Source organism: Alosa pseudoharengus, unplaced genomic scaffold (genome assembly GCF_046254945.1).
Source record: "Alosa pseudoharengus isolate Yale_2024_CS ecotype anadromous, Long Island Sound unplaced genomic scaffold, YU_APseudo_1.1 YU_APseudo_1.1_scf_14, whole genome shotgun sequence".
Lineage (NCBI taxonomy): Eukaryota > Metazoa > Chordata > Actinopteri > Clupeiformes > Clupeidae > Alosa > Alosa pseudoharengus.
The window spans coordinates 17935834-17963038 of NW_027468609.1; the positions used below are offsets into that span (position 1 = coordinate 17935834).

Genomic DNA, 27205 nt, shown 5'->3' on the forward strand with positions numbered 1-27205 from the left:
CATGCCGGCCAAGCTATTCTCGGTTCTGTTAGCGAGTCTCCGCGGGTGTCTTATCTGCTGTACTGTGGACTTTATTTTAAGATTACATCCTAGAATTACAAGAGCTTTATATACCTCAACGCATGAATTCAGTTGCTAAATTACAGGAGTTGTCGTTCACGTGTGCGTTTCTTGTTGACGTCTACACGGAGAACAAAAGCCAGCAAGTCGCTTTAAATAGTGACCTAGAACCAACCAACCAAAGCAAGCTACTAGTTTTCGTTGTTTACCGATTTTTATTCGTTGTGTCCAAACCATGGCTATATCTAAATCAAAAATTGCATTAGGTCTTTCAATTGCAGGAACTCTTACAGTGGTTTTTGGGATCATTCTTGTATTTGTCGGACCTATCATTATTGATGACCAAATTGTCAAGGTAGGTTATGAATTCTCTCTCGATACTTAATGCTATGCATTTTGAACTAACCTAAGTTAACTTGCGACACCATTTGACAGCATTACTTGTTTGTGGCTGTTTTACAACATTCCTGTAGTAGACCATTTCTGGTAGCCTACAGTAGCCTATAGTAGCCTACAGCTATTACACTATACTACCTGTTTGAGCTGTTTTTGAGTCCACAGTGCTCCCCTCATGGGTCATTTGCAGAACATTATTCTTCAAATAGGATAATTATTATAGGACGTGCCAATTAATTCAGCTAGTAGCCTATATGACTGGAAATAGGCTACACTTTATGTAGGTTATAGGGCAACAGATTAAGGCATCCTCACCTGCCTGTCAGGGGATGTCAAGACGGAAGGAAAGGGGTAGCACGTAAATTCATAACACGTGTTATTGTCTTCCAGAATGTGGAGATCAACCCTGCTAACGAAATGTCCTACACTATGTGGAAGGACATCCCCGTGCCGTTCTTCATGTCGGTGTACTTTTGGAACGTACTGAACCCTCAAGAAATTTTGAATGGTGAGAAGCCTATGGTGGAACAGAAGGGACCATACGTTTACAGGTAGGCTAAGTCACACCAGTCCCCAAACTTCAAATCCAGTATTGCATACTGTATGTTCGTGTAGGCTACGCTCTCTGTGTTGTTGGGTGTATGCAGTCAGAAGCTTGTCAATCACTTTTATTCCCTGTGTAAAACTTACTGTGGATTGGCCTCTCACGCTGTGCTTCTCAGCATGTGTTCTGATTGAGGGAAGTGTGTGTGTCGACAGGCTCTGCTTTTCTTTCTGTACATTCTTAATGTCTTCCATCTGTGTCAGAAAGGGACATTCATTTGCAGCGGTCCTAAATAATCATGCAGTCAGGGTACTCATTGTTTTTTCAAGGGATCAGATGGTTTGAATTGTTTTTTTGTTTTTTTTTGCTTAAAGGTTTGGAACATTAACCCTATTGAAACGTGTAATTGTTTGAGATATGATCAAAAGCTCTGTGGTGGGATCTTTACTTACTTCTCCAAAATAAACTGCAGTTGGCTGATTGCTTTCCTTGTTTAAATCATTTCCATATTTATTTTTGAAATTGTTCTCTTTTCCGAATCAAAAACGTGGTATTTCACATTCTCCATGCACTCCCTGTCTACAGGTTTATATCTTTATCATTATTTAAAACTTTGTGTTTTAAATGCGTTATGGCATGCATGGGACCAGGCCCCTCAGAAGCGTGCGGTGGCATTTAGCATGTGCCTCGGGGTCTGTCCTCTGCCAATAGGAAATTAAAAGTAAATCTGGGATCTGGATAGAATGAGAAAATTGTACAACATAATAATAATGGGCAATTCCACATAAAACTGTCACGTCCATAACGGCAACTAAATGCCATGGTATTTGTATGATGCAAATGATTATGTGAAAAGTTTTTCATCTAAGTTCTACAACCAAGAAAAGTGAATGCTCAAATTTCAAGTAATCACCATTCACATCATACCATGGCATTGTGTTGGCGTTATGGACGTGACAGTTTTGCGTGGAATTGCCCTATTTTTTATCTGACTGCTAAACTATTTAAGTCACTAAGTCATGCTTTTATTTAAAAAATCTAGTCTGTTCCTTACTCTGTTGAAATCACCAACCAGAGAGACTTGGTGATGAGGTGAGCATTTTGTTTGTGCTTCTTGAAAAATGATGCCAGATAAAGTGGTGGTTAGGAGTGTGTTTTCAGATCCCTGTAGTGGATCTTGATACAAACATGTTTGTGTGTGTGTGCGTGTATAGAGGGATTATGAGCCACTGGGCCCGTGGGACAACAGATTCAAGGCATCTTCCTGTGAAAAAAGATGGCAATTACAAAGTATGCTTATCACAGAGAGTGTAACCTGTGTTATTTGACTGAGGGGCCCCATTCAGATATCAGGGGTGAATGACATAACCCATGGTATATAATTGAGGGTCCCTAAGACATATCACATATAACCCTTGATATTTGACTGAGGAACCCCATTACATTTTCTGTGGTGGAGAACACTGTAGCAACTTCACACAGTCTTGGGCTTCAGGGTCCAGAGAGAGAGAGAGAGAATGGAGTCATAGTGATCTACGTGTCAGAGGATAAGTGGGACCATGTGGATGTGGGGTGGACATACATAATAACCCCCCCCCCCCCCCCTTCGACAAACCACACCTTTCTGGACGGCCCTCACTATTACATAACTGACACAAATCTGGTTACTCTTATATATCTGACCCACAAACTGTAGCTCTTATGTACAGAGAAAGATAGTGAGCGAAGCTGAGCCAGAGAGAACAATCAATAGAAAGAGAGGGAAAAGGGAGAGAGAGAGATGGGAGGCGTTTTTTGCAAGGTTTCTGAGACTTTTGCTATCATTGTCAATGTCATTTTCTCAACTTGTGTATTTTTTGTCTGCTTGTTTTCCTTTCACGAGATGCACTGGTATCCCCCTTGTTGTGTGCCGCTAATACCATAGTGGGAGAGAAACCAAGAGACAAGCAGTGAGAGAGGGTTGAACAGTTACGCCATTTTGTTACAGTTCAGAACTTTTGTAATTACAGTGGAGGCGGAATCAATTAGCTCATTAGTTCCTTCAGCGCTGCTGCGCAGACACTTAGCTGCTTGTTCTGACGTCCTCCCTTGTCCTCACCGCACCAACACAGAAAGCTGGGACTGCACATTTTACAGTCCTGTACGAACTTTTACAATTTGAAGATATCCAGGGGTGAAAGTAGTTTTTATTTCTTGGTGGTACTATGGAGTTATAATGCGCGCGCCGAAATTTTCACTTAGCCTAATTATTTATTATTTATTTATTTGTTTATTTACTGTATTATAGTCTACTTATCAAGCATTCACTGGGACTTCTTATCACTCTAGTATCACTCTTTAACCCACCTGTATCTGTTTTTGATTATGAATAAATTGCAAACACTTAATTTCAACATTTATTAATTTATTTAGCCTAGTTACTCTGCTCGCTCCCACTTCCAATCTTTTTTTTGTATATAGGCTACTGTATATCATGAAACACGTTTCTTTGAGTCATGCCTTTTTATTTGGGAGACTACATACTTCTGTCCGCTAAAACACTTTCATTATTGCTGCGCAAGATCTGGTTAAACCGTACACGCGCTGTCTGACTCTTGTCTCTCCAGCGAAACACTGCACACATAAAACCAGAATAGGTTATTGAAACATCAACATATTTTTCTTTAGCCTGTATGTTTTTTTTTATTTGGGAGACTTTCCAAGAAACGTCCGTCTGCTAAAACACTTTGGATACCAGTGCACGTTGGCGCAATTACTGTAGGCTACTGTACGCGCGCTATAGCTTGCTCGTTGTCTGTCCAGCTGCACGGGAGGTTTAGACACAATTCAGATACAGTTCAGAACGTGGGGGAAACGTGTTGCTTCTGGTAAATTGACGTTAGCAGTTGTGTTGTCATGCTGAAAGTGCAATATTTTTCAGAGACAGTATAGTTTTCTTTCCGGTACGGCGTACCCTCTCCAAATATTTTAGTGGTACTCCGTACCGGCCAGTACCGGCTTACTTTCACCCCCTGAAGATATCCAAGCTTCGTCATGGATATCATATGTTTGCATTGTTCCCATCCTCTCCCCCACAGATTGGTACGTAATGTATGCTGAGTATGCAGTAATGCGTGTAATTATTAGGTGGGGTTCACCGCAGATCAGCGAAGGACTGGGACTAAAAAAAGGCCCTGGACTTTCCTACAAACAAGCCCACTACCATTTGCGCACACACATACACACATTAGCTGTCTATCATAATACAGTCTCACAGTAGGCTATGCCAGTGAAATTATTGAAAATAGTCAGTCAGATTTTACAAAAATGAACATTACTGATTAATAATTATAATTTAGCCTTGAGCCTGCATTCATATAAATCTGTCATTCATACAACCTGTCATTTATCTTGATTCATATAATACTGTCTATGCAGCCTGACAGCCTACTCATCTAACGTTAGCTTTTGTGACTGCAGTTGCATAGACCAATGTCAATTGCATCAGTTAGCACTGCTAACTGGGTCAGCCAACAAACAATCAAGAGATCTTACCACAAGGGAACAGAGCGAGTCCTTGCAAATACGTGATAATTGTGGTAGAAACATCTGGGTCATTCCATGTGAAAACAGCCAATATCGGCGTATCATGTACATGACACCTCTCAGATTTTGCTGAAAAGCGGTGAATATATGCCTTATGTTACCAAACAAAGGAATCTGAAGTTTCAGGTCAATATGATGTGTGCGATTTTTTTACTTTTTGGGTAGCCCTAGCACCACAATTAATGATCATATTTATTCTAAACAGGATTATTTGTTATATGTTGGAACCTTGCTCTTGTCAAAATTAATTGAAAAAGTTAAAAATCACACATTTTTTAGGACTTTAAGGAATATTGATTCTAGAATTGTGTAGTACAGGCTACAATGAACTACCACACCAGTTTCCAGCCCTCTACCACTATTAGAACAGACTATGGGCTTCCAAAAATGGCAAAAGATGAAATGTGAAATTCCAATGTGTCAATTAGGGCCGTGGCACCCGAAATTCAAATGGACGCCACAGGCAAACCGTTTGAGATATTGACCTGAAACTTCAGATTCCTTTTTTTGGTAACATAAGGCATATATTCAACGCTTTTCAGCAAAATCTGAGAGGTGTCATGTACATGGGTGGCTGAGTTGGCGTGGAATGACCCGCCTAGACAAATAGACAATGCAACTCTGCAATTCTTCATCATTCAATAATGAGGCAACAACCTGTCTGTTGGAACCATTTTCTGTAAGGCGATGCGTTGAAACCTACCATAGCTCTCATGAGCGCACCCCGCCGTAGACCATCAGATCGGAGATGAGAAGATTTCTCAGATTCTGCTTGCTAAACGCACCATCTTAATGTAGTTTGAGACAGACGGAAATACTAAAGACTGGACCGTCTTTTGTTCTAGCATGTGTGGCGTGAGGTAGTGAGAGACCTATTTGTCAATTGCAAAAGTTGGCAGCCTTGGTTACACTATTTTTCCTTGTGCCTATACTACATAGGTTATTGAAAATGTGATGGCGCAAATGTTGCTAGTTTTTTGAATGACAATGATAACTGATAGTGTAGACATAGCCCACTGATAGGCCTAAATGAAGCATATTTATTTGGAGAGTTAGACACTGACTAGGCTACTTGTTCTGGACTTTTCCAGGACATCCAGATTGCCAGTCCGCCCCTGCCGCAGATGACTTAGGCCTCTCCCATACTGATATATAAGGAGAAGTTCACACCAACCTGTATGCTATTTAGGAAATACTTTTTTCAACCTGTGCTTCCCTAGAGAGTATTTCATCCAAGGCCCAAGCCTCTTTTTGTGTTTTTGTTCCTCTTCCCTGACATGTGGTCTTGGGGCACACACTGCACAGATGTGGGCCTGCATGTTGTTTCTGACAGGCAAGGTCAGGCAAGGTCAGGTCAGTTGTGCATGAGGAATGGGTCTGCCCTGGCCGACTATCCTGCTGTGACCTCCTGCCACGGACCAGGACCAAAGGTGACCTGTTTTTTTTTTTCAACATGTTCTCACTTCTTTATTTTTTAACTATATTTTTTGCCGTTTTTGCCTTTATTTAGATAGGACAGTCAAGCGTGACTAGACAGTGGGATAGATGGAACGTCACCTATTACAGTCCGTCCCGTATTTCCGACCTCTTACGTGCAGTGTTGTGCGTGAACGAGTTCAAAAGAACGCGTTCATTGAACACGCTCATTTTTTCGTGAACGTTGAACTGAACGCAACACATTTTTTAATAAAGAACTTGAACGTGAATTAGTTCACATTATGTGTCATGAACGGCAGACATCAGTGTAAATGAACGTTGGAATTTGTTTTCCATTGAAAACTGAGTGACATCTGTTTTCTCTTTTGAAACGCAACGAGAGAAAGTTCCTCCCTCCTGTATTCTCGCTGGTGCCGCTTAAATCATGTATCATCAGACAGAAATGGTTTTGACATTGTGTGCGCAATGCATTGCGGGCAACGTAGTGTCCGGCTGAGAATAGTTGAATAGCATAGGCCTACTGCCTTCCGCACAACGTTACCCGTGATGAATTGCAGCAGAGCGGGGAAGGCATAGCAACGCCGCGTAGCAGCAGAGAATGTTGTAGCAGGCAACGACGAGAGCGCGGAGGGCTGGAGGAGCGAGAGAGAGAGAAAGCGCTGCAATTAAAAAAAAAATGGCTAGTGGAAGTGATGGCACGGAGACTGGTCTACCTTGTCTGTACTGCTGCAAGATTCATCACCTGGTAAGAAACCCACAATTGCAGTGTCATGAGCAAATGTCTACAATGAGCAGCTTCAAAGAACGTATAGCCTAGTGATTTCTACTGTAGCTGGGTCATTCTTAGCAAATGGTGCCATTTGAGGGTGGTGACCTTGCCTAAATTTTTTTCACATTTTCATTGATTTTATCATTTCATCTGATGAGGGACATGTTCAACTATGAGAAACATATATTGGGCCAGCTCAGGATGTTATGACATCAGAATTTTAATCAGATTTGTTGTACATGTGTATACACAAATGTCCCCCCGCGTTACTGGACATTTTCATCTCTATTAATACATGTTTTTAATAGACAGTTATTCTAATATTTACATTTTCTAAGAGCTCAACTGTCCCTCACCTTGCCCCTGTAAATATATTTTAAGAAAGTTTTAATAAACACACACTGTATATAAAATACACACTCTGATTTAAGACTAGATGGTAATGTCCACACAATTGTTTTAAAAGAAAATAGGAAATTCTATGGAATTTGGTAAAATGTTTAAGATATTTGATTTTGCCAGTTCTTGTTCTGCAAGTAACCACAAAGATATGCAAAATATGTATTGATTTTATTTCATGAATATAACAAAAACACACTCCCTGGTGTAACAATGTTGGTAACGGGGTGGACAATATTTAAAATGGGTGGTCATTAAAAATCCCTGAACAACAATATATTTGAAAGGCAACTCACCCCACCCCACCTTCAATCATGAAATGTATTACACTATAAAGAAATATCATTTTTTTAAAAAAAAATTTTTTAAAGGGACACCAGGCAACGTTTTCGTGTTAATTACTCATCTTCGTAAGTCGGTATATGGTTAAATGACTCATTACAGGGCGAATGAAGACTCTCTCGCCCGCCCCTACTGCCTGTAGGAAGAATATCCCGCTTGCAAGTTCAGTGTATCGTACCCGGCGACCGAAGCAGTTTCAGTTTCCATCCTGCATCCACAGCACAGAGGGAGGCTAATGAAACGCTAGCGATTGTTGCAAATGTGTGTATAATGGCAGAGCCGGCAAAGAAGCAGTGAAAACCCTTGACGGAAGATGCAAAGAAAAGGAAAAGAGCTTCAGACCGAGCGAGGGGGAGTTTCGTAGAGAAAAAGCATCAGGCTTGCCTGGTGTCCCTTTAATTCATATATAGCAAAGCTATGAAGCGGACCAGCAACCCAGGTGTTTTTCAATGAAATTCCACACCGTCTTCTCCAGTTGCATGGACCTCTTATTCAAAGGTTGCGGCTCTTTCGTAAAAACATAAAAATACATGTCAGACACTGATCAACACCCTAACCCTCTAATAAGTCACCCTATTTTATGTACAGCCAAGAGTAACGGGAGGGGACAGTAACGCGGTATGTATGCTAAAGTCGGCCATTTTTACTCATGTAATGAACAACAGGCTAGCACATGGTGACTACACAAGAAGATTTTGTGTATATTGATATTGGTTTCCAATATAAATCTGAGTAACGTAGGGGACATGTTATGCTTTACCGCATTAGTAAGCCACTCTAAAACTTTAAAAAAGTGCTGATTAAAGAGAGTTACTCACTCTGCTCCTTGTAGTTGCTTTCCCTCCAAAAATGAATCCTACTTCCTGAGTGTCAGATGACTAAAGGAACAGTCAGGGGGCGTGTCCAGAAGGATTTTCATCAAAGTAACGCGGGGGGACAGTGAACTCAGGGACAGACCATATTTCAAGATTTTTCAATATTAATTAAAATATATTTTAAATTTAACAAATAGCATGTGGTGAGATGTATTATCAATAGTTATTTGCAATTATAGTTAAAAACATAAAAAATATTTGATTTTTATTACTTATATTTGCAACTGAAGTTAAAAAAACTGACCGGGGACATGACATTTTAGAGTGCTTGTACCACAGTCAGAGTAATTATTTAAGTGTTAATGAACCCTGAGGGCATAAACCTTGTATTATGTAGTGAAGAAGGGTTTCATTAGGAAGAAAGCTTAAAAAAATAAGTATCAACCCATTTTTTCACAACTTATATTTGATTATATCATGGGGACACAAATGGCACCATTTGCTAAGAATGACCCAGCTCGTAGTGTGAGAAAAAGTATTTATTTGAATATCTCACGAAAAAAGTAAAATGAACTGAACTTTGAACTAGTTCAGAATTAAAATTGTGAACTTTGAACGTGAACTGTTCACTTTGAGCATGTATAAACTGAACTTGAACTAGTTCAGAAAAGCTGTGAACTGGCACAACACTGCTTACGTGTATGTGTCACTTAATATTCATTTCTATACAAACCAAGCGGATTCCTAAAGAAACGCAAGCACCCACACCATAAGTGTATCTAAATTAGCTATGTACCAAAAATTACATTTTACCGTGATTCAAAGAGCTGTAAACAGTGTTGTAAGGCTGCGTGTACAAATCCGCTTTGGAGCTCCAGTGGAATTTTGATTTGCGACGAGAATTCTCGGTCTAACCATTGATGTGCCATAAGAAAGGTCGGAAATAGGCGACCCACCAGGCCAGCACTAACCTCCGAGCGTGGTAAACAAAATCGGATATTTTCAGGCAGTAAAAGCCCCGGTAAGAACCAAACCAGATTTTGTTCAATTCTACACACCTATGGCTACTGAAAAATGTAAGGTTAATTTATGAAATGTTATTTTGAAGTATTAATAAACATCATTGATTTAGTATTTCCGAACGAAAGGGCCGGTAATTGGTGCTTTTACGATAGCCATTCTTCGTCTTTTTATGTGCACGTCCACATTAAATCCATTCCACTCACGTTATCAGTCCAGCCAAAGGTGTGAGGTTAACTCAATTATCATATACCGGTACATAGTTAAACAAAAAGTTGTCAGACCAGTTTGGCAGTAAGAGCCAGATCAATTTGCATTGAGACTAGCATATAATTACTTGAGTTGGTAACTTTTGGTTAGTTCACCCAGACAGGACGAAGGATGACTTTTGCATCGAAGAGAAGAGAAAACCTTTCCTATTTTTTCTTACAGATCCAAATAAAAGAAATAGCAAACTCCAAGTCATGGTAGGGTAAGTTAAGCTATAAGCACATAGTCAATTACACATGACCAAGGAAAAAGTGAATGGGACAACACACAATGCCACGGTAACGTTATGCTATGAATTAAGAATGCTCAGCTCAGCCAGGTTCCTTTGTACAGTCAGGATGTAGACCTATGAATGTGATCGAAAATATGCCCTTCTCCAGTAGCAATAGGCCAGTGAAGTGAATAAGGACAGCACTTTCTCACTCTCTCCAGTTCTATATGATCCATCCATGAGAAAGAGGCCTTTGGTTTGAGGAAGTATATGCATCCCCCCCCAACCCACAAAGCATCTCATCATGAGAATCTCATACGTTGCTGTGTCAAACTTCCTCTTTTATCCCCACACTATATGTTGAGTGTTTGCTGATGTCAGCTCAGCCTCTAACACCCTACCAGAGCCTCACATCCTCCTTAAAGCACTGTGCCAAATGAATGTTAACCCTCGAATAACTGCAGTGTACTATTGGGCAAATGGAGAGCTGATAATCTACATCAGGGATTGTCATAGGATCTCAGCCTGGCTCGGCAACCTCAGTCAGAGACTTTGTGGCTATGTCTCAAACCGCCTACTTGCACACTTCATTTACTTTGTTTAAGTATATAGTGCAGATATTGGGACAATACTAACCATCGAAAAGTGGGAACAATGCAAGTAAGCGCTCAGTGCACATTTACAGTGTACTGAAGGAAGTATGCGCTCAGTACACACTAGCAGTGTACTGATGGAAGTAAGGGGGGGGGGTTGCCTATTAGGATTTTGCCTCAGTTAGTGTACGTCTGAAAGCCCAGATTACCAGACAAATACAGAAAGCCATTGAAATTCATTGGATACTTTGATGAAACAATCACCTGTAAAAGTAAACACACAAGTATTGTGAAGAAGAATTTTTAGAACATTTTCAGGTCACAGAAGCACTGAGTTTTGCCTGACGTTCGAATCACCAATTCAAGTCATCTGTACCCAGAATCCCTCAATGAGCTCTAATGAAATCTTTGACTCTATGTTCTCCCCGCCAGTGAGAAGAGATGGAAGGACAACATCACGTTCCATGCCAACAACACTGTGTCCTACCGCGAGTACAGACGGTACTTTTTCGAGAGAGACATGTCGGCGGGAAACGAGTCGGACGTCGTCACCATCCCCAACATGCTGGTGCTGGTGAGATCCGCTGTTCTCTCCTCTCCACACGTTTTGCCAGAGCTATGAAAGACACATCACCGGTTCAGTAAAATAGTGACAGTTGCATATACAGCCAGAACATATACAGCAATTTCCACCATAGAACCCCTTGTTGTTGTTTTTTTAACAAATATTTTGTTTCACACAGCATTTATGAGTTCACCCGATGGACCAAAGCGCCTGAGTCTTTGCAAAAATACTTACACTGTATATCTCTCCAGAACATGTAGGAATGCATATGCCTTGGATCTTGACAGTGAGGAACTTGTGAGGTCTGCCCAAAACATAAATCTGTCTCTTAGTTTGGCTTGAAGCAGTAAGGGATCTCGTAAATCTTGAAGACACTCAAATCTGTCCCTCTTTCTGGGTGGGGAGGCCCTATCCAACCAGAGTACAGAGAAATATGTCCCTCATTTTAAGAATATGTATTAATCTGCTTCTCTGGTTGGGCTTTTCACAGAGGAAGGTCTTAGACTCTTCAGAGTAATAGAAATCTGCCTCTTAAGTTGGGGTGTCCACAGAGGAAGGTCTTCGACTCCTCAGAGTAAATACAAATCTGTCTCACTGCCTCATTGTTGATTGGTAGGAAGTTGTCAGGCGAAGCTGGATTGCACACAGGTGTGTCCCACTGCCTGACACTCACTATTAGCAATCTTTTAAACGAGAATGTCCAGAACAGAGAGGGTTAAAGCGGAGTAATCAAGGATCTTTGTCCAGAATGTGTGTATGGTCTTAAAAAGGTTGCAAGGGCATGACATCGGCCTTAAGTCTTACTGATAATTATCTTGAAAGGTGTTTGAAAGGTCTCCAGTCTTACATTTATCTTGTTGAAACCTGCAGAAACCCTGAAGTAAGACCTGGATAATGTGCAAAACTATCCTTCTACTTGGGTCCTAGTTTATAGGCAGCTCTCTCCAGCCTAGATCGAAATGTTTCCCTTTGCTCGAGTTTCAATGCATTATTAGTCCCAGATGGATAATTTGCTTGACTGTTGTTTGTTAGGTAGCCAGTCCAGAGTATGTGCAGAGTTGTCCCTTAGCCTGTCTCTGAATGTAGGGAGCAGCGATCATGATGGAGGATAAGCCTTATCCTCCTGACTACCAGCAGTTCATTTTTGTCCTCTCTAGAGGACCTTTCTAAACTGGAATATCTCCCACACCATACATACTAACTGAGCACCATACATACTACTGAGCTTCCTTTTGTTCTCTAATGAGGACATTTAGGACTTTTTAAATGGTATCAAAATTATGGGGGTGGGGTTTTGGGAACTTCCTCTTTTTCTTCCTGGAAAATGGCGTCCTTAAAGGAGGAATGTTGAGAAATGAACGTTCTAAAGAATATCTGGGTTCATTGAATTCAACATAGAATTTTAGAACCTTCAATTGTTGTGGAACTTAGAATGTTCAAAAACCTACACCTTTATTAAGGGTTAACCACATGGACATTTTAAGAAAGAAAGAGTCTCTGTCTCTGTATGCAGGGAGCAGCGGTCATGATGGAGGATAAGCCCTTTCCTGTGCGCATGATGGTCAGCGCCACCTTCAAGGCCTTTAAGGAGAGCGCGTTTCTCACCAAGCCTGTAGGAGAGCTGATGTGGGGGTACGACAGCAAGCTGGTGGACTTCCTCAACACCTTCTTCCCAGGCATGCTGCCCCCGGGCAAGTTTGGCCTCTTCTCTGAGGTGAGAACACATTTGAATTCTTAATTTGAAGCCATGAGGATTTAAACAGAGGTGAAATACAATTTTGACACTCATGAGTACAGAATACATTGCCTACTGTGTGGCGTAGGCACTGTGTGGCGTAGGCACTGTGTGTGTGTGTGTGTGGCCGTAGGCACTGTGTGTGTGTGTGTGTATTAGGTAGATTTTCTTACACTGCTCGTATCTATGGTTGCTTTTGTGACCTTGTTTACGCTCTCTATATGGTACATATCTGTAGGAGAGAGCTGTTTTGTGAACCTGCGTTATTGATTGCACCTGTTTACTCTGCGTGTCATTCTGTGTTGTCTGTGTCTTCTGTTCACAGTTCAACAACTCCAACACAGGCCTGTTCACAGTGTTTACTGGACAGGACGATATCCGCAAGGTGCACAAAGTCGACTCCTGGAACGGTTTGAAAGAGGTCAGTAGGTTGGACACTGGGTATAGACCAACAGGTCACCAGTGGAGTTGTATGACTTAGCTGTTGGTTTTCCTCTTGGATGCTTATGGTTGCATTTTGTGGGGGGGGGGGGGGGTATGGGTCTTGTGCCTGAGGTGCATTCAAATTCGGCAAGCAGAGACAAACACTCCTGACTCTTTGTACTGTCCCAGGGGGTAATACTACTAAACTTAATAAACAAGGTAGGTGGTCTGTTGGCCCTGAGGTGCATTCACATTCGGCAAGCAGAGACAAGCATTTGTGGCTATTAGCCCCTCATCTCTGTCGCAGATAGATAACAAGCTATGGAGCATTGAACGCAGTGGCCTTGTTTGATCGCTGATATTTGAACTTAACTAATCTCTCCCCATAATAGAGTCGAGAACTGCACCTTTGAGCTCTTCTCCAGATACTGTAAAAGCTGCCATGTTGACATTGTGCTTTTCGCTAATCTCAAGCCCCCCCCCCCCACCCGCCCCCCTTTCTGTGCTCTACAGGTGAACTACTGGCAGTCGGAACAGTGCAACATGATTAACGGCACAGCTGGCCAGATGTGGCCTCCGTTTATGACGACGGAGTCCACCCTGCCTTTCTACAGTCCAGATGCCTGCAGGTGGGTAGCGTCCCTCATCCGATCTGTCTACCTGTGCCTACCATGAACAGCCACCCAGAGCCATGCGGATCAGGCAACTCTGAGCACGCACATCTTAACTTATTAATTTACAGATTTATTTATGGTGGCATTTATGGTGAAAGAAATGGCAGAGCAAGTAGGTGTACAGTGTTGTTCTTGTTAGCCCTACACTCGCCATCTTTCAATTATTCTACCTAGTGTCTTTTTTTTTAAATTATTTTACATACTTTACTTGTTAAGCTTTTTTTATTATTGCCTTTTTATGCTTTTATTTACTTTTAGTCTTTGTTTTTGTTTATGTTAAGTACATTGAATTCCCCCTGTGTGTAAAATGTTAAGTATAAGTATATTTACTCTTTTGATCCCGTGACATTTGAAATTTGGTCTCTGCATTTATCCCAATCCGTGAATTAGTGAAACACACTCCGCACACAGTGAACACACAGTGAGGTGAAGCACACACTAATCGCGACGCAGTGAGCTGCCTGCTACAGTGGCGCTCGGTGAGCAGTGAGGGGTTAGGTGCCTTGCTCAAGGGCACTTCAGCCGTTCCTACTGGTCGGGGTTCGAACCGGCAACCCTCCGGTTACAAGTCCGAAATGTTCTATATAAATATATATATATATAAATGAACTTGCTTTGAACTTTATATATATATATATATAAATGAACTTGCTTTGCCCTTACAGTGCACCTGGCGGTTGTGTCTCTCCGCAGGTCGATGGAGCTGGTCTACCAGAGGCCGGGAAGCGTGGGTGGTGTTCCTGTGTATCGCTACGTGGCTCCCTCGACCATCTTCGCCAACGGGAGTGTCTACCCCCCCAACGAGGGCTTCTGTCCCTGCAGGCAGTCAGGTCTCCTCAACGTCAGCAGCTGTAGACAAAGTGAGCGCCATCTCCATTCCACTCTAGCCAAAGAGACCAGTTCTACTCTTAGAAAGAGTAAAGCTTCCTGGTGCAGGCTTCACTAATATCTTGGGAAATAGAGATTCTTTCTGCAGTATTCACTATGAGGCATTCAGGTTCCTTGTGTAGGCTTCACTAATATCTTGGAAAATAAAATTTCCTTGTCAGTTTTCAGTAATATAGAGGGAAATAAAGTTTCCTGTTGTAAGCTTCAGCAATAAAAGCTGAAATAATAGTTCCTTTCTCCAATTTCGGTGATATAGAGGGAAAATAAAGGGGTTTTGGTAAATGAACTGAAAATGCCCTTTTCAGTATGTATTCTATCTGCATAGATAGTGCTCTGTACATTTTATCTTCAGAGATGATGGCCTGGCACTTAAATGTTGTAAAAAGTCTATCATCAGAGAAGACTGGAAGGCCTTTATCTTGCCTTTGTGTTGAAGATATTTTTCAGGCGTACTTCACCATACCAAAGAGCAATGTCTCTAACAGTTACAACACCTTCAGTATACCATTAAAATAATTCTAGTCATCACTGAAAGAAACTTATCATGTTTTTCTTTAGCATTGTCTCATTATGTAATGTAATTATGATAAGGGGTCTCTTTCAACCTGTAGCATCAGCCCTGCATTCATCTATGTACTCAATATTAGTATGAATTAAAGTATTGCTCTCAGTGATTTCTCAAATTTAAAATAAATGTAATCAATACAGATTGCTTTTAACATTCCCTTCTTTAGTTAGACTGTAAGACGTCACTAACTGACAGACAGGCGACAGACATGGCCTGGTTGTGAGGCTTTTTCCAGAGACTCTAGTTGTGTAGGGAAGGAAGTGTGTATTTGAGTGGAGGCGTTTGGAGATGGGAGCCATTTTTTAGATACACTTGTGTGCTAACTGTGCTTGTGGTTACAGACTCTCCAGTGTTCATCTCTCAGCCGCATTTCTACAACGCTGACCCGGTTCTGCTTGGCACAGTGTTTGGTCTCAGTCCCAATGAGGATGACCACGGCCTCTTCATCGACATCCATCCCGTAAGTCAGGAGTGTGTGTGTGTGTGTGTGTGTGTGTGTGTGTGTGTGTGTGTGTGTGTGTGTGTGTGTGTGTGTGTGTGTGTGTGTGTGTGTGTGTGTGTGTGTGTGTGTGTGTGTGTGTGTGTGTGTGTGTGTGTGTGTGTGTGTGTGTGTGTGTGTGTGTGTGTGTGTGTGTGTGTGTGTGTGTGTGTCCGTCCTGTTGGCACTCTCTCAGCCCAGTTCTCCAGCAGCTCCCATGTGTAGAGGCCCTTAGATGGTCATTTTTGATCACCTCAATGCTCTTTCAACCAATCACCCATTAGTGATGTTTCTACACCTGTTTCATAGCACTTTGTCAGTGTATGGAGAGAGACAGTTTATACAGTAGATTTATTTATTTTTATTTTTTTATTATTTAGTGAGATTTTGGGGATTTCTTAACACAAATACACAAAACTCACACCAGAGTTGACAGTCAAATCCATGGCAAAAAAAACATAAGATAATGATGTAATGTCTGTTTTGGGTAATTGGGTAATAACAGGGTAATGTTCAGCAGTCCTAAATCATTATTGGCTGGCTTTTTCAGATGATGCACCTTATCGCTCAGGGTTATCATGACCCGCCACTGTTCTGAAAAATAACTATATTATCTGTTACAAGCAGTGTAATAACGTAAGGATTGCTTTGTTATCTAAATTTGCTGCATAAACTCATTATCTGATGCAGGGCTTAAAGTGTGTAGGCACATATGATGAGATTTGAAAATAGATAATGAGACTACAGTATATATGACGTCCTCATAAATGTCTGATAACGTTGGGGACAGAATTTTAAATTACTTTAACCCCTGCAGATGAATGTCTGTGTGCGTGCATGTCTGTGTGTGTGTGTGTGTATGCGCACCTGTATGTATCTGTTTGTGTGTGTGTATATGTGTGTGCCTTTGTGTGTGTGTGTGTGTGTGTGTGTGTGTGTGTGTGTGTGTGTGTGTGATATGATAGATAGTTTCATCAGAAGGTTAGCCTGACTTGGTGTCTTTAAAAAAGTCGTGGTGACTTTAAAAGGTCGTTTAGGTTCAAGGTATTACAGTCTTGTTTATAGCGCAATAATATTGTATAGTGCGGCCCACAAATGGGCAAAAGATATGATAAGCTAATTGGAAATCAGATAGGGTTGCCTAACTGCAGCTGTTATGGTTGTATTGCATCCATAAAAATGAAATCGTGGTCAATGAAGGCATTAATAGGTCTTGATTTGTCGGGTCGAATCTGCAATCTTTAATCGAAACTGCTTGCCTGACCATCTGAATTCTAGCAGCTTGCCATATTATTAGTGAGCTGTCATCTGCGATGAGTGAAGGCAGGTATGTGTCATCACTGTGGCTTTTTGCTTTGGAAGTTAACAGGCCGTAGTTGCCGCTGAAAGAGTCTGTCTTGTGAGATTATTAAAACATTTTTTTGAATGTTAGATTTAGGTCTACAGCGTCTGGATTATAAAAGATCTACAGTGTTTGGATTATAAAAGTGAATTACCTCTGTTGGAGGAAGAACGGCATGCTTTTTCTGAGGTCACCTGAAGTGATATGACAATCATACCAGACGATCATAAAACACGTACAGAGTATAGCAGATAAGATGTTAGGCAACACTGGGTGCGGACCCTGTTGTCTTTTTCCCATCGTATGTTACACAACGATGTCCAGTGGTATAACCAGCAGACTTGGACCGGTCCATCTGACCCAGTCCTCTCATAGTGTTTGTGTTTTCTGTGTCTCTCTGTTCTCTTACGATGCCTGACGGACACGGTAATCGCTGTGAGATAATTGAGCAGTCAGCCATCTGAAGCTGGAAGAGTGTGGAGAGGCTGAGCAGGCGTTCTGTTTCCCGCAGTAGGGAACATCCAGCTGGAAAGCATTCACAGCATGACGCCAGCGAAACCCAGGGGAGACACATTGCGCACATTTGTGTGTTTGTGTTAATGTGTTGTGTACATTTGTGTGTGTGTGCGCTTGAGCTTGAGCATGGGTGTGTGACAATTGTGTGTGTGTGTGTGCGTGCGTGCTTGTGGGCATATATGTGTGTGTGTGTGTTTGTGTGTGTGTGTGTGTGTGTGCGCGTGCACACTTTATTATATGTGTGTGTGTGTGCGTATGCATGCCTGTATGTGTCTGTTTTTTGTGTGTGTGTGTGTGTGTGTGTGTGGAGGGTTGGGGTGTGTGTTGTGTGTGTGTGTGTGTGTGTGTGTGTGTGTGTGGAGGGTTGGGGGGTGTGTTGTGTGTGTGTGTGTGTGTGTGTGGAGGGTTGGGGGGGTGTTGTGTGTGTGTGTGTTGTGTGTGTGTGTGTGTGTGTGTGTGTGTGTGTGTGGAGGGTTGGGGGGGGTGTTGTGTGTGTGTGTGTGTGTGTGTGGAGGGTTGGGGGGTGTGTTGTGTGCTTTCTTTAGAGTGGCTGGCGCTGCAGTTTGGCCAAGCCAAGTATGTGTCCCGACGTGATACTCACCCAGCAACACCTCACAGTCTCTGGTTTCACTTAAGCTTATAGTTTGGTTCCTCATTTCTTAAATCCAGGCTTTGTGTGCGTGTGTGTGTGTGGGTGGGTGTGTGTGTGTGTCTGTGTGTGTGTGTGTTTGAGCGATATTATGAAACTGCAAACTGCCTGGTGGACTCAATCACCCGAGTGGGCGCACTTAACTCCAAGCTCAAAGTATTTGGGTACGAGTTAGAAGCAAACTTCAATAATAAAGAGAAACACCCCCTTGAGCGCATCCTTTGTAACTTCTTTGCACATCAATACGACGGATGCTTTGCAGCACCGAGCCATCTTCAGTGCTGGTGCTGGACATCGTTCCTCTTGCTCACATGCAATGAAGCTGCAACAGATATGTGTGGTCAAAAGCATACTTTTTCAGACTATAACAATCTGGGCAATTTGTTGGGCATTTTGCTTTAAATCAAAGTTCTCATTTTATATTAGTATACACAGTAGCTAACAACACACCTAGCAGACTCTCATTAACAACAACAACAATAACAACATCAACAACAACAACAACACTCCAGAAGTTCTCTGCCCTCAACCATGACCAAATCCTTCCATAACTCTGTCCCATATCTGTCATCAGTCTTTAAAGGCAGCCATTGTGATGACTCACTTTTAGTAATTTGATACGTTCCGGTCCACTATGCAGATAAAGGCATTTATCTTGAGATGACCTTGTTTCTCCACATATAGTAATCTCCTGATCAAAGTCCATGGTTCTCTGTTTGTGTTCTTGAAAAGTAATGTTGTGAAGGATAAAATATAAAGTAGTTATCTAATTATGCGCGGCGGTCATATCAGTTTAGTCAGTTTTTTTTTTCTTCTAGATTTTTTTGTTTTGTTTTGTTTTTATTCAGTAATTTTGTGTCAACGATTCCCGGGACACTGAAAGACCGGGGTGCACGAAACTTGGTGGGAATGTAGCCCCACAAGGATGACACGGAATCATTGTTTTTCGGTTTGATCCGTCACACACAAACACATAAATACACAGACACACACAGACGCGCACGCACGCACATGGAATCACCACTCTTGGAGGATGTTCATTTAGCTGTTTTAATAGAAAAAAGACAAATCACAGTTGTGCCTCAAAAATATTTTTCTGTAACAGATGAACATTCTGGCTTTGTGAAACATAGCTAAAAAAAACAACAACAAAAATTGTAGTAATTTAAGGCATTTTATTTTTTTAGATCATTTTAGGTTTGTGATTCCATATTTTTTCCCCCTCAAAATTAAGTAATTCCATATTTTTTCCTCTACGTGATCTGAAAAATAAATTGCTGTAAATTACTACAATGTTTGTTAATTTCTTTGAGCTATGTTTCACAAAGCCAGAATGTTCATCTGTTACAGATTGTTATTTTTGAAGCACATCTGTGGTTTGTCTTTTTTCTAAACAAATAAAACAGCTGAATGAACATCTTCCAAGAATGGTGATTCTATATTTTGGTAACGCTTTAGAATATCATGTGCTTATTAGGTATTAACAGTGCATAATAAGCAGTTAACAATTCATTACTAACAGTTAGTTAACTGTTGTTATCTTTTAATAACATTAACAAACTGTTAACATGCAGCTTGTAAATGTTAATAAGCAGCCTTTTAAGTTACTTACAGGCACATTTGTTAACCGTTAACGTGCAGATTGTAAGTGTTAACAAGCAGCTTGTTAATGCTTGTTAACGGTGTATAAGACAAAGAGGTGGATAACTAATACGCTTATAAGACCTTTCTTATCTATTTGTAGTAAATTTTGCAGCCCTCCAATCTAAAGCAAGGACCATGTAGCCAAGCCCAACCTTCTATCTCTATATATCTACTGTATCTATCTATCTAGCTTGGTTTAGCTGTGAGAAATACACCTTCAAAATTGCTGCAGTGAGCAGGAATTGAACCCAGGTCTCCTGCATCATAGAGTGCTCTGCTACTTACTGAGCTGCATTCCTGTTTGTTACATGGGTGAAATAGAACATTATCGGACTATAGAATTAAGATGAACAATATCATACCAGTTATGCTTTTTACAGATGTTTACAAAAAATGCTTTTTGGTGAAGCTAGTGTGGGATAGTTCTAGTGCATTGTATGGTTTTATAATACACATTGTGATTGTATATTACTCTCACAAAGATATGAAAAGAGAAGTGTGAACACTGAGCCTTGCCCCTCCTTTTGGCAATCTGAAAAACTGGTATGTTTGACCATCTGAATATCGGTTTTGTTTTTAGGAGACTGGAGTACCCATGAACGTGTCTGTCAGACTGCAACTCAATATACTGATGAAGGCGGTGTCTGGAATCACGTGAGAGCAATGCATCACACTCACACACTCCCCTACACACTCACTCTGACACATTCACTCTCTGACACATTCACTCACACACATTCACTAACTCACTCAACACACATTCACTCACTCACTCACTCACATTCACACACTCCCTCACACACACATTCACTCACACACATTCACTAACTCATTCACTCACACACTCCTTCACTCACATTCACACATTCACTCACTCACTCATCCACTCACACACATATTTACAAACACGATTTTGTCAGGCCGGCACTGCCCATAGCCTGAATGTTCTTTGGCACAGAGTTGGAGTGAGTTGGTAGTGTGACACTTCTGGTTGCATGTCCTGCAAACTTAATGACCAAGACCTGACTTGTCTCCCTTCATGTCATAATGATTAACTACAACTCTCCTCCTTGGCCTATAGAGAGTTTAATTCGTAGAAAGTTTCTGATAAATGTCTCATGCAAAAAGTATTCCTTTCCGAGATATTTATCAGAAAAAGGGTTATATTTTTGCAAATATTATAGAACATTATCTATAAAAATCACACATGCACTGTCGGTAGGGAGATGACAAGCAAATGTTTTTAAGGTGTGCATACAATCTACTTATTGGTGACAATTCATGAATTCAACCAGACCTGTCTACATTTTCAACTCTTTAAACTGACTCCTTTCTGTTTTTTTTTTTTTTTTTTTTTTTTTTTTTTTTTGTCCTTGTGTTTTTGTCCTCCCCAGTGAGACAGGCAAGATATCGGAGGTGGTGATGCCGATGATCTGGTTTGGAGAGGTACTGTACTGTAATTTCCTTACTATTAACGAAGGTTTATAAATTAATTTTGCAAAACTTCTTCAGCTATGAGGTTAATACACAAGGACAGGCTATACATTTTTTTCTTCATTCTTCTTCATGATTAAAGCACAATCTGATTCTGATTCATTGGGCAATTGGGCACTGCAGTTGATACACGGGTGCGGTTAATACATGGTTTTGTATTTTTTAATAATTATTTTTATAAAAAAATATTTTTATTAATTATTATCAAAAGTAATTATTTGAGGGCTGACCCCAACAGAAAGGCCTGCTAAGTCCAGGGGGACGTTATCATAAGAATGTATATGCCTGCCATTATGGCATTATGGCAAATGTTTGTACAGCAGGGTGAAATCCTGTAAGGATCTTAACTATTTCAATCAACCCAAATATTTCTCTGAGGCTCTCGTCGGGGTGTATATTTTCATATTTTCTTTTTCAATCAACTCCTCTACTCCTAAAATGCCTGCTAAAAACGCCTATAGAATCCTATGGCATTCTAGACTAAATACATAAAAACATCTAGAAACATAAAATAAAAAGCATGCTGCGCTACGCAGCATCCAGCGGGAGATAGAATGTTGCGTCGTGCAGCATCCAGCGCGAATGGGTTAAACCAACTGGTCACATAATCTCAGACCAGCCCGGTAAAATGCTCTCTGCTCAGTCCTTTTCCTCTTGTGTGGTTCTCTTTGTGTGCTCTAGAGTGGCTACATTGACGGGCCGGTTCTGAAAACGTTCCACACCAACCTGGTGGTTCTGCCCGCCATGATGGAATACATGCAGTACACCTTCATTGGTCTGGGTCTAGCCACCATTCTAGGGGCCATCGTCCTCAAGACACGGGACAAGGTACGCTCCCAGCACTCCGTGTGTGTGTGTGTGTGTGTGTGTGTGTGTGTGTGTGTGTGTGTGTGTGTGTGTGTGTGTGTGTGTGTGTGTGTGTGTGTGTGTGTGTGTGTGTGTGTGTGTGTGTGTGTGTGTGTGTGTGTGTGTGTGTGTGTGTGTGTGTGTGTGTGTGTGTGTGTGTGTGTGTGTGTGTGTGTGTGTGTGTGTGTGTGTGTGTGTGTGTGTGTGTGTGTGTGTGCGCATCTGTTGCTAAGAGTGTGGGTGGGTGGGTGATAGTATAAGTGTGTGTGTAAGGTAGAGATGGAGGGAAGTGAATTTTGTTGTGTTGTTTGCATGGCATGTAATGTGGCATGCGGTGAGTCTAACCAGTAACTCTTGGGCTGTCCAGTTTGGCATTTATGTGTCAAATGACCCTGATCTATCTGGATGTGCAGTTATTCTCTATAGACATATGGCAGCTATAATGCGTCAAATGACCCTGATCTATCTGGATATGCAGTTATTCTAGACATATGGCAGCTATAATGCATCAAATGACCCTATTTATCTGGATGTGCAGTTATTCTCTATAGACATATGGCAGCTATAATGCGTCAAATGACCCTGATCTATCTGGATATGCAGTTATTCTCTATAGACTCATCTAGCGTCTTTAAGATCACTGTGGTTCTTTTACATGTTTAGTTTTGAACAGGTTTTCAGTAAGACATAATAATATTATAATGTCACTTTAGACTTCTAGACTAAACACATAAAACATATAAACATATGGCAGCTATGAACAGAAACCAGGACTGTGTTTTATTATTTATAGAATTTAAGACTTCTCAAAGTCTAATTATGTTTTACAGAGTCGGACCACTTCATTGGCTAACTTGACGGTTTGTACTTTCTCTAAGGAGTTGCCAGAAATTCCCAAATCAGAAAAAAATGAAACCTAAGCATGATTGGGTGAACCATAGATATACATATGATGTAAATAAATTGTACAGTTCCTTGTAAATAAGGATTTATGGCTTGGTTGGTTTTTGAGGGGAAATGTTGCAGAAATGACATTGTCAGTGGAATGTGAGGGATTCCAACAGATTCGTCTTCCTTGTTCATCAGATGAGACATGGTCAAAATTTGGTCAAAAAGAATTAAGCATGTTGCAGAATGGCTGGCCTGCATCCTCTGAATATCCAACGGCATTGCTTCACACTGCATGGTTAAACCAATAACATTGCACAACACTTAATCACATTTTGATCAGACATCGCGTCTAATCAAAAATCAAATGATCAGCCCTCTGCCTTGTCGCCTTGGCGATGATGCTCGGCCACTGCCTCCGCCGACCCCCCCCCCCACCCATCCCCCCCCCCCCCCCCCCCCCCCCCCCCCGTGTCTGCCTGCCCAGGTGAAATGCTCAACCAGGTGTGGCTGTTTTTTAGGACAACTTAAATGACCCCAAAGGCTACTCAAGTGGCAGTGAGAGGCAGGCGGACTTGTATATCATAAACAACGCAGGTGGGTGTCCTCTGCTGCCCACACCAGACAGCCCATCTCCTGAACTTAGGGGTATGGAGTGAAGCTGCCTTTAACTCCAGCCACACACACACACACACACACACACACACACAAACTCACTTAACTTCGTCATCATCAAAGTACCGGTGGCCACTTCGTCTGCTCGAATGCCAGTACACACACACATACATACACGCACAGACACACAGAGATACACACACACACACAAATACATAGACTCACACAAAAACACATATGCAACTTTCCATCACCCTATACGAGCCCTGTGCATCTGGTGTCTGCCTTATAATCATGCTCCCAGACTGAATATTGACCCTGAATATGTCAATAGGTCATCAATATACCTCTCGATGTGAATAATGTCAAATGTCAACCCAACCCAGTCTGTACATTTCCGGACACACACACACACACACACACACACACACACACACTCACCTTCGTCATCATCATAGTGCCGGTGGCCACTTCGGCTCCAATGCCAGTACACACACACACACACACACACACACACACACACATATACAGTACATACACGCACAGACACACAGAGACACACGGAGACACACACACACGTATACATACACACACAGACAGAGAGAGACACACACACACACGCATACACACACACTCACACACACATACATTATATATACATACAGTTAACACATACATACATACACACACACACACCCTCATAAAGACTAAGACTGATGTGGCCCTGATCCACGTGGGTGTTTGTGTGCGTGTGTGGGTGTTTGTGTGTGTGTGTGTGTGTGTGTGTGTGAGTTTTACCACTTGAGCTCCCACTTGTCTCACTCACTCATTGCTGATTTCTGAATGAGCACCTCACCTCACCCCTCACCTCACCTCACTCTCCATTGATTCTCTGCACTTGTTTGGTTTGGTCTGTGACAACGCACTACGGAGAGCACACAGGAGATGAGCAATCGCGATTGTTCCGCAAAAGGTGCACGGGGGCCTGGTACACAAAGCACAGCTTGTGCATGAACAGATTCAGATCTTGGATACATCACACTGGTGAAGCAGTGGGGGAGATCACTGTGGACGAGTAGAGGTTTAACACAGGGCTGTAAACAGAAGCGTGTTTCGTATCCGTGCGTGCGTGCGTGAGTGCGTGCGTGGGTGTGTGTGTGAGTGCGTGTGTGTGTGAGTGCGTGCGTGCGTGTTTGCTTGCTTCCTCCCTCTTGCCCTTTATAGCGAGCAGAGTCTTGGCCAGGGTGCAGGTATGGTGAGTTGTTGTTTAAAAGAAAAGTAGATAAGAAAAGTTTTGATTTCGTGTTGTTTACATGGCTAGCTGGACCAGCCGGTACAATGTAGCATGAGTGCTGTGCTGCATCACGAGGAGTGTTTACAGGGCAGAGGACACACACACACACACACACACACACACACACACACACCACAGGGTGCACACTGAGGGGACTATATGGTTGTGCACTGTTATATTCTGTTGAGCCATATGATGCTACACTTTGCACTTTATAGTTTTTGCTTGATGTTTGCGTTTGTGTTTGTGCATGATATTGTGTCAGTGCAACTGTAATAGGAAGGGGAATGGTATCTTATGAAATAAGTTTTGTTTTGTTTGAAAGGCACATGCAGTAGAAACAAACACCAACACACATTTGAGACAGATTTAAAGGAGAAATCCAGCGAGTTTTCACATACTGTAGATCCCTCAAGGTCACCGAGTACTGTCGGTACGAAACAACAAGAAAACGATCGGTTTTATCTAACTCGAGTTGCTAACGCAGCCGGGCAGCTACAGCGCTACACTCTGGGGGCATGTACATGGGGGCTCACAGACATGCCCCCAAAGTGTAGCGCTGTAGCTGCCTGGTTGGATTAACTGCTGGCTGTAGCAACTCGAGCTAGGTAAAACCGATTGTTTTCGGGGTTTTTTTTTCCGTACCGACAGTACTCAGCGACCTCGAGTAACAGAGATCTAAATGAGAACTCGCCAGATTTCTCCTTTAAGTAAATACGATCTTTGGAGGTTTGGTTATGCCCTGAGCTCAACCCTACAGTGTCTCTTTGTGAGATAACACACCCCTCACACCTCAGACGTGTGTGCTTCCCGTGTGTGCTTCCTTAACACCTGTGTCCTTTTGTGTGGGTTTTCTTCCCTCTCCCTGTTCACAGACAAGTCCATGTAAGAGGAGCGCGGGGCATTGCGCACAGGAGAAGACGAATTCACCAGTGAACGAGCGCAGCCCTCTCATTCAAAGCTGATGGAGGAGTGTGTTCTACTCTTCCTCCAACGTTAATCTTCTCTCTCTCTTTCTGTCCCTATCTATCTAACTATCTATCTACATGTATCTGTCTGTCTATCTATCAGTCTGTCCTTTCCCTCTTGAAATATCACTCTTCTCTGTTTATCTCTCTTTCTTTCTCTCTATCTCTCTCTCTCTCTCTTTCTCTCTCTTTATCTGTCTCTCTCTCTGTGAGATGCACTCTTCCTCCAACTCTCTGCACTTAACTTCAGTTTTATGATCTAAGTCACCTCCATCTGTAGTCACCTTTCAGCTCAAAGCTCAGATGAGCTGAGCTGAGCTGGACGAGTGTGTCTGACCTTTCTCCTCTACGGCCATGAACGCAATGGACACATGTGGACTCATGTGGACATGTAATGAGGATGAGAACGCACAACGGGGGGTTCTGCCCCAACCCCACCCCCCCCCACACACTCTCTCAGACAGATTCAGTGTTACTGCACAGAGTGACTGGAGTCGGACTGAGTTGGCATCGTTGCTTTTATCCACGCTTCTAAACCGTTTTCTATTTGCAGTGACAACCATGAACTTTTAGCCCTGGTTCCGGTTCTGAGTGGAGAATGGTTCTAGAACGTTTATGATCCTGAGGTAAACCTTATCCTGGACAAGATCGGCTCCAATCCGCTGTTCTGTGGGATTTTTTATTTTTTTTGCCTTCATGATCAGTGTGGAGATCTTCAACGGCCTACATTCACACACCAAAGAACTGTTTACGAAGACGACACTCCGTCAGCATTTCCAGACTGCCTCACTGTTTACAGAAAATAATCCTAACAAAAAGGAGATTAAAATGTATGTGCCTTAAATGATTGTATATACTGTATTGTTTGGAAGAATATGCACTAATTGAGAATCTGAAATGTCATGAATAGTATTTTTAACTGGATTTTTTGTTGTTCAATCTTGTAATGGCATGTCTGATTTTGAGGTGTAATTATGATAGGTTTGAGGCTAAAGTTCTCAATGTTGAGTGTGTTAGAGGTCCTCTCCCATTAGTTGTTGAAGAACTATGAAACTAACTGAACGGACTTTCATGAACTGGATGAAAACAAAAAAAATCATGATGTAACCTGAAAGAAATGTTAAGGATTTAATCATTTGTCAAATTCATTCTCATGTTATAAAATTTCTCAGAACTA

The 27205-nt window shown here is 41.8% G+C and overlaps 1 protein-coding gene across 3 annotated transcripts; it reads left to right on the forward strand.

Moving 5' to 3' along the window:
• Positions 1–27205, forward strand: scarb1 (scavenger receptor class B, member 1). 3 transcript variants are annotated; one of them, XM_076284017.1, is made up of 13 exons: positions 1–415; positions 847–1007; positions 10874–11015; positions 12520–12720; positions 13067–13162; positions 13678–13793; positions 14532–14698; positions 15636–15754; positions 20504–20577; positions 21318–21369; positions 22099–22245; positions 23094–23123; positions 25936–27205. In XM_076284017.1, the coding sequence occupies exons 1-13, from the start codon at positions 296–298 to the stop codon at positions 26023–26025; spliced, it is 1515 nt and encodes a 504-aa protein (XP_076140132.1). In that variant the 5' UTR covers positions 1–295; the 3' UTR covers positions 26026–27205. The 3 variants fall into 3 exon arrangements, with proteins under 3 accessions (XP_076140132.1, XP_076140134.1, XP_076140133.1); XM_076284019.1 differs by lacking the exon at positions 23094–23123 and adding an exon at positions 23673–23748; XM_076284018.1 differs by lacking the exon at positions 23094–23123.

Bases quoted from the DNA above. Each gene is read 5' to 3' on its own strand.
- scarb1 (XM_076284017.1), top strand. From the start codon at position 296: ATGGCTATATCTAAATCAAAAATTGCATTAGGTCTTTCAATTGCAGGA. The intron at 416-846 runs GTAGGTTATGAA...ATTGTCTTCCAG, and splicing joins TTGATGACCAAATTGTCAAG to AATGTGGAGATCAACCCTGC. The intron at 13,163-13,677 runs GTCAGTAGGTTG...TGTGCTCTACAG, and splicing joins CCTGGAACGGTTTGAAAGAG to GTGAACTACTGGCAGTCGGA.